At 35.0% G+C, this 14,351-nt stretch overlaps 1 protein-coding gene across 2 annotated transcripts in view; it reads right to left on the bottom strand.

The window, feature by feature from the left end:
* Positions 1–14,351, bottom strand: part of LAMA2 (laminin subunit alpha 2) — a 694,677-nt gene that overhangs the window by 282,499 nt on the left and 397,827 nt on the right. For both annotated transcript variants that reach the window (XM_070795552.1, XM_070795553.1), the window contains exons 15-17: positions 12,759–12,870; positions 6,595–6,708; positions 1,149–1,276 (exon numbers count right to left, since the gene is read on the bottom strand). In XM_070795552.1, coding sequence (XP_070651653.1) covers positions 1,149–1,276; positions 6,595–6,708; positions 12,759–12,870 — 354 coding nt within the window. The remainder of the gene's footprint in view (positions 1–1,148; positions 1,277–6,594; positions 6,709–12,758; positions 12,871–14,351) is intronic.

The following is a 14,351-nucleotide window of genomic DNA, read 5'->3' as shown; positions in this document are numbered from 1 at the left end:
TGCAAACTAAAGTGCTATCATCGATATTTCAATATTTTATAATTTATAATACCATTAAACTATTTCAATAAGATAAAAATATATATACAATATGATATATGATAATATGATAAATCATGCAATAACTAAGGGATAAAACTGTTGCTTAAAGGTCAACTAGATTTATTTCTTATTTTACCTTTTTGAGGGATTTATGAGTTGCCTAAGATTTACAGTGTGTGACTGGGATCCAAATAAGCAGCATTTTATTAGTAGTATTTTTTAATATAGTATGAAGGGGGGTGTGTGTGTGTGTGTGTATCTGTGGGTATGTGTCTGCTGCTGTTGCTGCTGCTAAGTCGCTTCAGTTGTGTCCGACTCTGTGCGACCCCATAGACGGCAGCCCACTAGGCTCCTCTGTCCATGGGATTCTCCAGGCAAGAACATTGGAGTGGGTTGCCATTTCCTTCTCCAATGCATGAAAGTGAAAAGTGAAAGTGAAGTCGCTCAGTCGTGCCCGACTCAGCCTAGTTACAGCCAAAGTAGAAGCACCAGAAGTACACGTATCAAATACATACACCTAAAGGCATGTAGCTAAGAGCTGATCAACATGCAGAAGCACAAAGCCCAGGTTCCATCACATTTTGAATTGTGTATCAATGGTTGTGGAAAAGTAGCTGTTCCCATAATGAAATACAAACTATACAAAACATATTTAAAGAAAATGGCAGCAGAGAGGTTCAAGAAGGTACACTTCTTTCGTGGTCCACCAGCGTTCACGAGACAGCTGCACACACAGCCAGGCTCTTTGTGGGGTCGGCATTCTCTGCTTCCCCTTCAAGAAGCTGCTTTCGACTTGTGGAAGGCTGGGCTAAGTTTGTAAAATATATGTCTGTTCTTTGGAGTTGGTTTAGAAATTCTATTTGAGTTCTCTCTCTTAGATACTAACTCCCCAAAACTAGAGCTAAAAATATTAAAATTTTCATGGAATAAACAGCCATAGCTTTAAATATTTTATATTTAGAAAAATTCATATTATCTTCCTGATAAATTTATGCACATCTTTATTATTTATTTATGTGTGACAAGAGAAAGGGTAAATTCTATATCAAAAATACACTTGCAGAACCAGATTCCCAACTCTGGAAAGAGGTAAGTTTGTTACTCACTTATTGGATGGGCTATTGAGTGGACAGGCACAGGGCTGACAGTCGTCAGAGGTTCCTTTAGTAGGATCACCATAGAAACCAGGAAGACATTTATTGCAATATGGTCCATCAGTGTGATCCTTACAATTCTGAGGAAGAAGTGCACATCAGAGTTTATTATTCCAGTCTCTAGCATCAATGCATTACCAAAAATAGGTCTACAGAATCATTAGTCTGTTCCCTGCCAGGAAGAGTAATTTCCCACATAAAATGGTCAATTTTACAGCTGTGAAATAGCATTGAAAGTTAATTTAATATCTAGCTTATAAACTGCATGCTACGTTCAGCATATGCATACTTAACAAAAAGATGACTGAAATTCACTATAAAGTTTTTTCATTATGTAAATCATATTTTCTTTTTTGTTGTTTTTTATTTTTTTTCTTAAAGAAATATGTGTGAGTATGTGTAGTAACATACATTTAGACTCTGCAGAGACTAAATGACATATATTTAATGGAAATTGTACCTGATTTAGGTAAAAATTAATTGTTCAACTTAAAACTGCTGATTTAATGAGAACTGTGGCTAATCACACAAATCCTCTGAGACTATAGCCTTCCTACATCTGAGATTAATCTGGACCTCAGTATGCTCTGATGATGTGGACAATGCACTAATGTATTACAGTTGTGAGGGCCTTGCTTGACTCATGATTAAAAGATGGGAAGACTGAGAAATTTTTAAATGTATACTGCTGCTGCTACTGCTAAGTCGCTTCAGTCGTGTCCAACTCTGTGCGACCCCATAGACGGCAGCCCACCAGGCTCCCCCGTCCCTGGGATTCTCCAGGCAAGAACACTGGAGTGGGTTGCCATTTCCTTCTCCAAGGCATGAAAGTGAAAAGTGAAAGTGAAGTCGCTCAGTCGTGTCCGACTTTTAGTGACCCCATGGACTGCAGCCTACCAGGCTCCTCCGTCCATGGGGTTTTCCAGGCAAGAGTACTGGAGTGGGGTGCCATCACCTTCTCTGAAATGTATACTAATAAATACTAAAACCACAAGGCATGTAACAGTTTCCCACAGACATTGGTTTTTAAAATAAAACAGCATTTTCCATCAATTAGTATTTTCTGGAACCATGTACTTTTTAAAAATAAAGAAAATCAAAATAAAATAATTTATATCTTGATTTCTTCATATAAATTAAAGTAGATTTATCAACTTAGTGTTCACAAAATTCATCAAGACTGGTAAAGGTGAACAATCAATTAATGAATGAAATTGTCTATAAAGTTTTCAATAGCACAATTTGATCAATTTATATGATGTTTTGGCATTGTGTAGACATAAGTTCTTCAAACTCCTATAATACAATAAAATGTATATAATGCCTATTAAATATCATACAACATAGATTTATTGTGACTGAAATATATTTTTAATCTTACAAGCATATAACATTCTATTTTTTCTCATTTCAAAAGAGTTCATCAGAGTTTGGAGTATAAAACCTTTAATTTTATCATTAATAACCAGATATGTAGAGGAAATAGCTAACAGCCAAAATATAAATTCATTTTAAGCATAAAGTAAAAATTTATTAAACTTGATGACCAATGGGAGAGCCAATTTGATTTAATTAAAGTTCTGAGTTATTCTAGCATATTAAAAGTTCTTTTAAAATTATATTTAATAAATATATTTAATTTAAAACCACGTAAATAACATTTCAGAAAACAGTCAAATTCCTTGGGGAGAGGGACAGATTACTGAATAGAAGATATTAAATGAAAATCCAGTGATTTAACTCTGAACCAATTGCTTACATTCTGTAAAATGTGAGAGCTGAAGCCCATAATATATGCAGCTTTCAAGTTCTGAAATCCTATGACAGTTTGAACTACAAGTGAATAGGTGATACTTTACTATCTGTTAATACTTGAAAACAGGTTTTTCCTTAAAGTATTTAAAATTCTCAAATTTATTTATCAACCTTCTATCAAAGTAGCAAAGATGTTAACTTTATTATCAACACTTGTCTAAATAACAGCACATCTAGTAGGAAGTTGCCAGGCATGGATCAATCTGATGAAACGCTTTCCTCTTTAATTTCATCTTCATATTTGTTCCTTTCAGTTTTCAAGTTTAACTAAAGTTGGCTCTTACTAAAAAAAGTTGAATGTTTGTTGCAATATTCTTTGTATATTGTTATACTGATACAATCAAAATTGTATCTTCAAAGATTTAGGGGCTTTAAAAAACAAGATAATAAAACCGACTATGTTTTAACCATGTTGAAAATGGTTTTTCTAAAACTCAACTGAAAATCTTATACAACCCAGAGACCCTGCTTTGCTTTACTAATTTGGAAGAAAAATAACATATTTCTTGCATTTCCTAATGTCATATGTCACTGAATGGAAATTTTAAAATTAATCTTAAAACTCAACTGTTTTTGTAATTGAAACCATAAAACAGTAATAGGAAAAAATACAATGGAAACTCAAACTGAAAAAAAAGATGAAAGGTTCACTCTGATGGGCTGGTGAATTTTATAGGTATCCTGCTCCAAAGTGCTCTCCAAATGTCTGTTCACATCACTTATCACAGGAACGATGACAAGGAGCAAGCATGCAATCTTCCCATGTGACTTGACTGTTTCTTGCTGCTAAGTCACTTCAGTCATGTCCGACTCTGTGCGACCCCATAGACATCAGCCCACCAGGCTTAGGTCACTTCAGAAGTACTGCAAGTCAAACTGATCTTTCAATATAGGTCCACACTATAAAAGAGGTCTGGATTTTGGTCTGATATCAAAAAATATTTCAATTTATTTCTAATTAGTTTCAAAGCCAAACTAACTAAAATGTAGCTTATCTGGAAAAGTTTCAAAAATTTTCTGTTTAATGCTAGGAGGGCAAGCATAAATAATTTCTTAAAAAGAAGCTAAAATGCAGAACAACTGAATGGTAAGATTGCTTTTGATGTGCAGCACTTAAATATTTTTATCTTTGTGGATCATGTTGGAATTAATATGCTCAAAATGGGACAGCAGCATTTAGTTATCAGTATCATTTCAAATAGAGCATTTGGAAGTCTCCAGAAAATATCTTACATTATTATCTATTTATCAGCTACAATGGAAAATTCAGAAAACACACCAGATTAAGGTCTTTAAGGTCAATCATTAAGTTCTCTGTTGCTTCCCTAAGATCCCTTGCTTATTTGAAGTATTCTCCTATCTCCTTGTCCATGAAACAAATTCAATAAACTACAGTTCATTAGTAGAAGGCCTCAGATAATCACTGATTCCCCTTACTTCTTCCCCCAAAATTATACTGGATGAAACTATCCTACTCTAAAACAATGGGCTTTCATTCTTAGAAATATCCTATAACCAAATGGACTAACAGCATCATTTTAGACTTAATCTTAATGAATGCAGCATGAAATATTGCTATTGGAAGCATTATGAGTCTGTTGTCATGAAATATTAATTTCTGTCTTTTTAGGTTTAAGTAAAACAGTTATGACCAACCTGCTAAGTCACTTCAGTCGTGTCCGACTCTGTGCGACCCCATAGATGGCAGCCCACCAGGCTCTGCCGTCCCTGGGATTCTCCAGGCAAGAACACTGGAGTGGGTTGCCATTTCCTTCTCCAATGACCAACCTAGATAGCATATTAAAAAAAAAAAGTAATGTCTCTGCTTTTTAATATGCTATCTAGGTTTTTAATATGCTATCTTTTTAATGACCAACCTAGATAGCATATTAAAAAGCAGAGACATTACTTTGGCAACAAAGGTCTGTCTAGTCAAGGCTATGGTTTTTCCTGTGGTCATGTATGGATGTGAGAGTTGGACTGTGAAGAAGGCTGAGCGCCGAAGAATTGATGCTTTTGAACTGTGGTGTTGGAGAAGACTCTTGAGAGTCCCTTAGACTGCAAGGAGATCCAACTAGTCCATTCTAAAGGAGATCAGTCCTGGGTGTTCTTTGGAAGGAATGATGCTAAAGCTGAAAGTCCAGTACTTTGGCCACCTCATGCGAAGAGTTGACTCATTGGAAAAGACTCTGATGCTGGGAGGGATTGGGGGCAGGAGGAAATTGGGATGAGATGGCTGGATGGCATCACCGACTTGATGGACATGAGTTTGAGTGAACTCCGGGAGATGGTGATGGACAGGGAGGCCTGGCGTGCTGTGATTCATGGGGTCACAAAGAGTCGGACATGACTGAGCTACTGAACTGAACTGAACTGAACTGAAAACAAATCTATATCTGTTTTGGGCTGAATATTTGTTTAAAGGTAACTCAGTATTTTTCCCAAGGTACATTTTAAAAGACTTATTGTATAATTAAAATGAAAATCACTGTCTTTCTGTTCATAACAATGCCATTTGAAAAATCTACTGATCCACAAATTAAGGCTATCATGCTTTATCCTGCAATGCAATTAAACAAAATCTGCTATAGAGAAAACAGAAAGAGCATCAATAAAACTAAATGTCAAATCACATTGAAACAAAAGCCCTGAATTTTCATTTTGGATTTTTCCCAGAAGCTTTTAAATGGAAGAAAAAGGGTAGGGGAGGGGGAAGAATGAGCAAGAGAGAGAGAGAACATTAAGAAATACAGATAACAGAGGCTGCCTTAAATTCTACAGGGAAATGAGAATATGATATCCTCCTAAATTGGCACCATTTCAAATTGTGTTTCTGCAAGATTAATGAAATGAGAAGTGTTGTTTCAAGCTTCATGTCATGTCAGACAATATAAAACTAACATGCCCTTGAGTTAATCAGAATGGTCTATTCAGCGTAATCTCCAATCCAAAAGCTTCTTAGCAGGATGGAAAGTGCTTCACCCTCTGTAGAGCTTTTTTTCTGGTTATAGTATTGACTTAATAGAAGGAGTAAGCAGCTCTGGTGACTATGTATTGCACATGTTTATTATTTTTAATTTACACACAATGTTTTGAATTTAGTTCAATGCTGAAATTTTCCAAAAAAAAAGAACGTAGTATGCCCTCATTTTCAAAGTGAAAAAAAAGTATAATTATGCCTATTACAGAGCTTATATTTTATACCTTTCATATTATGGGGTTACAAATCATTTCCTGTTACAGAAATGCAGTCATTTTTGGGGTAGAATTACATAAGAGATTGAAACCATATATATTTGTGGCAGATATGTATCACAGTCATTAGTTATGTTTTATTATGATATATCTGATCTTAATTCAATCCTTAGACTTATGTGAGTAAACACTTTCTAATGCTTGTCAGTCAGGAAGACCACATATGAAAGAACCTTCTCAGCTTCCAACTCAGTTCAATATAAAGATCACCGTCAAATCCCTTCTTGACTCAAGTGTTTAAGGTCCCAAAGGTAGTAATTGAGTTGCAGGGCTTATTGAGCTGATTTCAGCCTTGTCAATCAGCAACCCCAATGGAGAAAGCACTTACCAGGCATTCTCCGGTGGTATCATCACAGGATTCCGCGTGACCAAAGCACTGACAGGGTTCACAGAGGCCACCAAAAATAGTGCCGTTAACTCGTCTGTGCCTAGGCCAACAAGACTGAAAGGAAAATATGGTCTCAAGTTAGTCTCAGGGATTTTTTTTTAAAGCTTACTTTTGTCTTTAGCAGATAAACATATTTAGGTAGCAAACCCAGCAGATGTGCATGTCAAAGCGTTGCCATTATGGAAATATGGCTACCAGAGCTATTCCTCCTGACATGGGGGCTTCGTACTGACCTTAGTGTTATTGGCAGGTATGAGATTAGAGGAAGCATTAACTTGATGACTCTTCTGAAATAGCAAAATAAAGCAGAGATATAAAGAATTGAATCACGACAGTCTCAAAGTAAAAAGCACAGACAAGAAAACAGAAGAAAAAGTATTGAAAAAAAGCAGCCGACATAAATGGGCTCTTCAGAACCTTAGCCTACTAGAGCATTTAATGTCCTGTCCAAGGAGTGTAGATCCTCTGGAATGTCTTCCCTTTCTCACACGCAAACTGCCCTTAACTCCGTCACTTCCAGAAAATCTTTGCAATTGTCTGGAAAAAAGGTAGCACTCATCTTACATTTGATCACCTACATGGCTGACTTGTGCACATATATAATTTATAGTTCTCATTCTCAACTTCCTCCACCATATTTTACCTTCTCAAATTTACACAAAATAGTTTATGATTTATTTACCATACATTCCTTAGATATTTTATTTTATGGTTTTATTCTACTAGAACTCTAGTTATATCCATCATTCCTTTTTAAAGTGTAAAACACTTTCTCATACAAGAATAGAATTCTGATTCGAAAAAGGATATTTGGGTCACAGAGCATCTGTGTGTCAGGGCTGGCTTTCAGTTCACTGTCATGTTTAAGCATCCCTTCTGCGGGGGTCACTCTCAACTGGATAGGGTACAAAACAAAGGGGGAAACACTGCTGCCCTGCAGGAGCGTATGATCTCCCTCAAGTTAAAACTGCATTTTGTGGGTTATTTACTATATTTCTGGATGGTTAACTACAACTCAGTATATCATGAAAAGGCCTTTTTTTTCCTAGCTGAGAGTGGAAACAAGAGAGAAACCACTGAGGTAATAAAGAATATAGAATTGTGTTGTGTATTGTTGGAAATGTTCCTTCTGCCTCAGGATATGAGGATTCTTAAATTTGAACATCAATAGCAAAGACATAAAAAAAGGATGATCTGATACTTGATATCCTAAAGGAAAACAAAAGCAACTTTCTTCTTAATTTGGGCAGTATAGAAAAGAAGGTGTCAATTTTCTAACCCTTTCTAATAATTTTTACTCATTAAAAATGTTGTCACCCTAGACTCATTACAGAATAGATTTTGTAATGTAATATATATTTCTAAAAACTGGTGAAGCTATATATTCAGAAGCGAGTAGAAATTAAGGGTGTTGCTAATAGGGAGATAATTGACTTACTGTTCTGAGGAAAAATATTCATAGAATTGTCATTAATAAGATATATATTATATACAGGTATACATATATAATATATAAGGTGTGTGTATGTGTATATATATATATATATATATAAAACAAGGCATATATATATACACACATATATATCTGCAAATATATTACTTATCCTACATCCTCTTTAAATTTCCCAACTCTTAGACCTCTTTCTTAGCCAGTGATTTCATCTCATTAGTCACAGAGAATACTGAAGGCAGTGGAAACGATCTTTCTACTACCAAGTACACAAGCACAAGCCCATATTTCCATTAGTCATATTTCCCTCTGGAACAATGGGGATGAGGAATGCAGAATTCCTCATACTCTCAAAGGATTATCACCGCACTTGTAATTGTTTTCCCAATATACCCACTCAGTGCTGCATCAATAATATCTTTCCTTTCCGTTAGATCATTACTATCAGCTCGAAAATATGACTTGTATCTCTGTAAAAAATTAGCTAACAGGAAAAAAGACAAAAATACTCTCTTAATATCCCATAACTTTCAGTTACCTACCTATTTTTTCTTTTAGGTAAGTCTGCTCTAAAATATCTTTTCTTTCTACTTCCCTTCAATGGTTCACTCCATCCTAATCTGTCTTGTGCCATAATCACTGGGTTAAAACTGCTCTTGTCCATGCCACCGAATTCCAGGGAACCAAATCAAATGAACAATTCTACAGTTAACATTTTATTTGATCTCTCATCAAGCTATGGTTTAGCTGATTCCTATCTCCCTCAAAAGCCCTCTTCTCACAGCTTTCATGATACTACAGTTCCAGGTTACTGCCCCTCTCTTTGCTGTCTCCTCTGCTTCAACTCGCTTCTCATGGTCAGGAGCTCTTGGGGGCTTAGTCATTTTCTCTTTTTTCCTCCACACTTGCTCCAAGGTAACTTTATTCAGCTGTCTAGTTGATGATTTCTTCCAAATACATATCTCTAGACCAGACAGATATTCTGAGGTCAAGACCTACATATTCTAACTGGACATTGACAATATACTTCATAGCTCTTTCAAACCTAATATTTCTAAGATGGATTGTTGATTTTATCATCCCCACCACAGGTGTTCCTACCCTCAGTTTTCCTCAGCTAAGTAAACAGCCCCACATTCAACTGCTCCAACTTGACATCTGACTCATTCTCAAAATCATTATTACTTTCAATGTTCCCGTGGCATGTCTATCAGTAAGACTGATTGGTTCTACTACCAAAATCTATTTAAAATAAACAACATGTCTTTTCACATCCTCTGCCATTATCCTAACAAACCTCTATCATCATTACATTCTAACAAAATAGCATATTAACCATTTTACTTCCTGCCATCCCTGCCATGTACAGTATGTTCTACACACTGTAGTTATAGTGACTTTAAAAAAAAAAATTAACTCAGATCATGGTATCATATCAAATGGCAACCTACTCCAGTCTTCTTGCCTGGAAAAATTCATGGACAGAGGAGCCTGTTGGCCTAGTTCATGGGGCTGCAGAGAGTCAGACATGACTGGGCAGCAGGAGCAGAAAAGTTTTCTTTCCATTGCATTTAGAATAATACTACAAATTTTTAATCATGCAAAGCTCTGAGTGGTTTGGCTCCTCCAGGCATGTCTCGTGCTATGCTCCCCTTGCTTATTAAGCTCCAGCCACACATGCCTTCTTTCAGGTCCTTGCAGATCCCAAACTGTGTTTCACTTCCTCACTGGTTCCCTTTACCTAAGAAGACCCTAGAGCTCAGTTTAGTCATATAGTCCCTTCCATCTCATCTTCCTACACTTGTTCTCAGAGCCTCTATCAAGGCCCCCTGCTTATTGTCTTCATGGAATTTATCATATTTATTTAAATTTTCTTTCTGGCATACAGTTTAGTCTACCATCAAATGTAATGTCCTTGAAGGTCATAGACTGTATGTGTATTGTTCATCACATTACCATCCATATCAAGAGTTTCGATCATCTTAAAAACTACATGAAGTAGTTAATATTTCCACCATTTAGAATAGGAAGCTGAGATTTTAATTAAAACACTTTTTTAGTACCTAATTTTGCTTTCACTTCCTCATCCGTCCCACTTGTTAAGTGAAATGAACTATGACAATTCTAGGAAAGAATGAAAATATTTGAAAAATAAAATGTGTAGGGATTTATAAAAAGTATAAATGATTAAAAAATTCTGGATTAACATTTATGGCCCCCCAAAAAACAGAAAAGAATGATTTATCATGGAATCATATAATCTGTTTTAGGCAAGCTAGAATTAAAATGTTAATACTTAGGCCACCTGATGTGAAGAGCCAGCTCACTGGAAAAGACCCTGATGCTGGGAAAAATTGAGGGCAAGAGGAGAAGGGGGCGACAGAGGCTGAGATGGTTGGATGGCATCACAGACTCAATAGACATGAATCAGCAAACTCCAGGAGACAGTGAGGGGAAGCCTGGTGAGCTGCAGTCGCAAAAAGACAGATATAACTTAGGGGCTGAACAACAACAACAATGGTGTTTGGAGTTTACTCAGCTTTTAAAGGATTTGGAAGTATCAGTGGTAACAAAACTAGAATGTCTGCCCTTTCAAACTCAGTAAAAAAGCAAATGAAATCAGGAAAAGATATGGATAGATAATAGTGAGCTAAGGGACAGGAAGCTTCAATAAAGAAAAGAAAGGATTATTAGAGAGTAGAAGAAATGAAGAAGCCTGAGAGAAACTCCAGAGTTTCAGAGTTCCTTGTCTTCTGATTCGATTAATTTCTTTTATGGATTCCAAGGTAACTATATTTATCCATTATTGTGTGAGAAGCACAGGAAGCTTTTCTTATACTTCTGTTTCTTTGTTCTGACTCTTCCACACCCACTTGCTTCTCTCTTCCTACCTAATTGTTACCATTATTTAGTTTCCAAGTTGGGATTTTTCCACCTCAGAACATTTCCTGTGACATCTCTCTCCACTGGAACCGATCACATCTTTGAAAGATTATTGCACTCATGTTCTGTACCACTTATTGGTGCCTTAATTCTATAGGGCTGTGATCCCATTTATCATAAGTATGTGTTCTGTCTTACTAAACAGACTGTTAGCTCCTTAAGAACAAGGACTGTGATGTAATCTTGATAATCCCTCTCAGCATCTAGGGCAGAATTTACCAAAGATTCTCAATAAATATTTTGGTGAAAGAAAAGAAGAAACAAAATGCATCAGATCAGATCAGTCGCTCAGTCATGTCTGACTCTTTGCGATCCCATGAATCGCAGCACGCCAGGCCTCCCTGTCCATCACCAACTCCTGGAGTTCACTGAGACTCAAAATGCATAGCCAATGAAATAATTCTAATACAGGCAATTTTAGATTCAATGGGCATTTGAAATTTGTACAGAAGATGATGAAGAGTACTGAGAATCATCAATGTGGGAATAAGTGTGAAAGTAAGAATATAATAAGAGTAGTTTATTTCAGTTGAAATAAGAACTTAGAGGTTCAAAGAGAGCTTTCTGGTTTGAAATACAGACTGCTAGGTTCTTAATCAAAGAATATGCTTTATCAAATACAACATAAATTTTACATGTGAAATCAAATTTGGGTTGACAGAGCTAATTCATTTCCATTATTATTTCTGTATTCTCTGTATGAATTTTTAAAAAGTGATGGCGAATTACATTTAGTTTTATTTTTAGATAGGTGAATCCAAGCTCAGTTAAAGAAAACACATCTGACATGAATATGACTCTAAGCCCTGTGTATCCTCTGGAAGCATGCATTATTTTAAAGTACAAGAGAACTGAAAAGCAAGACCTAGGGTATTTCTGTAAATGGTTTAATGGATTAGTGTGCTGAAGTGGAACATCTTGGTACACTCAGATGATTCCTTAAAGGCACCATTTTTAAAGAATTTAAGCTCCTATTTATATGCAAGCCATGCCCTCTATCAGGGAAATGGCACTTATATTTTTTGAGCAGATTTCAAGTAAAATCAATTTTCAAACTACCTAAAACATACATAAAAGTAAATAAAAATTATTACCTTAGAAGGACACATTGCAATATTAAGTAAGGAACATTAATCTAGAATACTGAGACAACAATAAATATCTCAAACTTTAGGCGCTAAACAAATCAAAGACCTGTAGAAAACTTTCCGAATCAAGGTATTTCTTCCATATATTATGTTCTTGACATTTTAAAGACTGAGTCCTTCAGATGATTGTGAATTGGTTGTATTCTTAGGAATAAAGTAGAGAAAGAATGTAGTACATAGGATTAAAACATGGAGAAAGTGAAAAAGAAAAGAAACGGTGCTAAATTCCTCTCAGGTTTCCACCTGAGAAGGAGAAATATATTGAAATAGTATTCCACCATCATTCATCCCATTTTATCAACAGATTAAAGAGAAACCAAAAACTTCCAAAAGAATCAGATTTTTAGCTATTATGTCATAAGGAAAAATATGATTTCAAGATGACATCATATGAGTAACACTCTGACAGTCATGACTTTTGGCAGACATTGAAGTTCTTCAAGTAATAAGACGCTATCATTTGTGCAATCCTTGATGAAAAAACTAAATTCATTTTAGAATCGTTTAATAGTTAATGCTGAAAGAACTTAGAATGTACTGAAGCTATATTCTTGCAAACTTACTTCACAGGAGGAGCCAGTATACCCTGGCGGACATTGACAAACTTCCACGGCTGTTGCAAAGCTTCCGTCAGGAGAAATGGGGACTGCAGATTCAAGGTTAACAGAGCTCAGCCTGAGCAGAAGGAAAAAGAGATGGTAAATAAGTAAACAAGCTCCTAGGTGTTACATCTCTTGAGGAACAGTATATATATGAATATAACTTGAAGTTCTGGTCATTCATCATATTAGGCAAAGTCAGCCCAGTTAAAAGTGCTCATAACCAGTACCACAATCAAATGCTTAAAAAGATATATGACCATTTTTGCTCATTTCTTGGTTTTTGGCTATATGTTTTCCCTATTTTTTATTTTTTTGAGTTAGTTTAAAACCATAGTTGAAGGAATTTTTAAAACAGGAAATATTCATATTACTGGTTTATTTTTCATAATTAATCTAGAAAAGCAGAGGGACACAATATTCAGTCCAATATTTTAAATTCAAACAAAAATAGAAGCAAAGGAAAATAAAAACGTAAATTATTTTTGTTGCCTTTTCTCAGAAATAAATCTGCATTTTAATAGGTAAAAGTGAAACTTAATAAAATCTTGTTATATTAGTTAGATCTATTTTCCTAAATTGTTTTAGGCCTAAATTAAATTCACTGCTTTCTGTATTTATGAGTTTCATTTTATTGGTACTTCTGTACAGATCTGGTGATTTTAACAGAGAGATTTGGTATCACTCGTTATTTTGAGAAACAGTTGATTTGGCCAAATTGAAACTGCCATTACATAAAATGGTATATATGTATGCTGTATGTATGTATTTCTTCCAAAATATGCAACCAATATACATTCACAATTTAAATAAATGTCATCAATGTCTTATTGGCTTTTCATTTTTTTTTTTAAAGGAAATACAAAATCTTCATTATTAAGAACACAAGCTCAAGAGCCAGAGAGATCAAGATCCACATGCTGTCTCTGACATTTACCAGTCCCATAGCCTGGGAGAAATGACTTAACATCTCTAGGTCTCAGTTGTCATCTATGTGTCAGAGATAATATAAGAGTGCATACATAATGAATTGATTAAAGGATTAAATGAAAGAATGAATGTAAAGTTGTTGATGTAGTACCTAACTCATGTATGTGGTTATAAAATGCTAGGTATTTTATTAATATACATTAACTGTTGAAATAGGATCAAAATACAAAAAAATAAAATTTCTATGACCTAAACTAGATTTTTGTCATTTTAATGTATTAAAATAAATTTTAAATCAACTCTAAAAGCATAAAATTAAATAACTGATATTGATTCATAGATAATTATTACTTTATAAAATAATTGATAGATCTCCATAACATCTAATATGCCATTATTTAACTATAAAAAAGATACAGTGACTCTTGCTAGGACATGCATTTTTAGTTGCTTCCATAAGAGTGGTGGTAGATTTTTATTGATTGGTGATTCACAATTACCGAAGACCTTGCCAGTTTGAGAATCTATGTTGTAATCAAGCCAGAGAACAAAGTTAATAGGCTCATTGAATATACCTTCAAAAGTGATCATCTTTAAGCTATAAGTTTTCTGGCAACAAGTTTATAA

This window comes from Bos indicus, chromosome 9, assembly GCF_029378745.1.
Source record: "Bos indicus isolate NIAB-ARS_2022 breed Sahiwal x Tharparkar chromosome 9, NIAB-ARS_B.indTharparkar_mat_pri_1.0, whole genome shotgun sequence".
In the NCBI taxonomy this organism is placed as follows: domain Eukaryota; kingdom Metazoa; phylum Chordata; class Mammalia; order Artiodactyla; family Bovidae; genus Bos; species Bos indicus.
The sequence above is the reverse complement of the archived record's forward strand: the minus strand, read 5'-3'. Positions and strand labels throughout refer to the sequence as shown.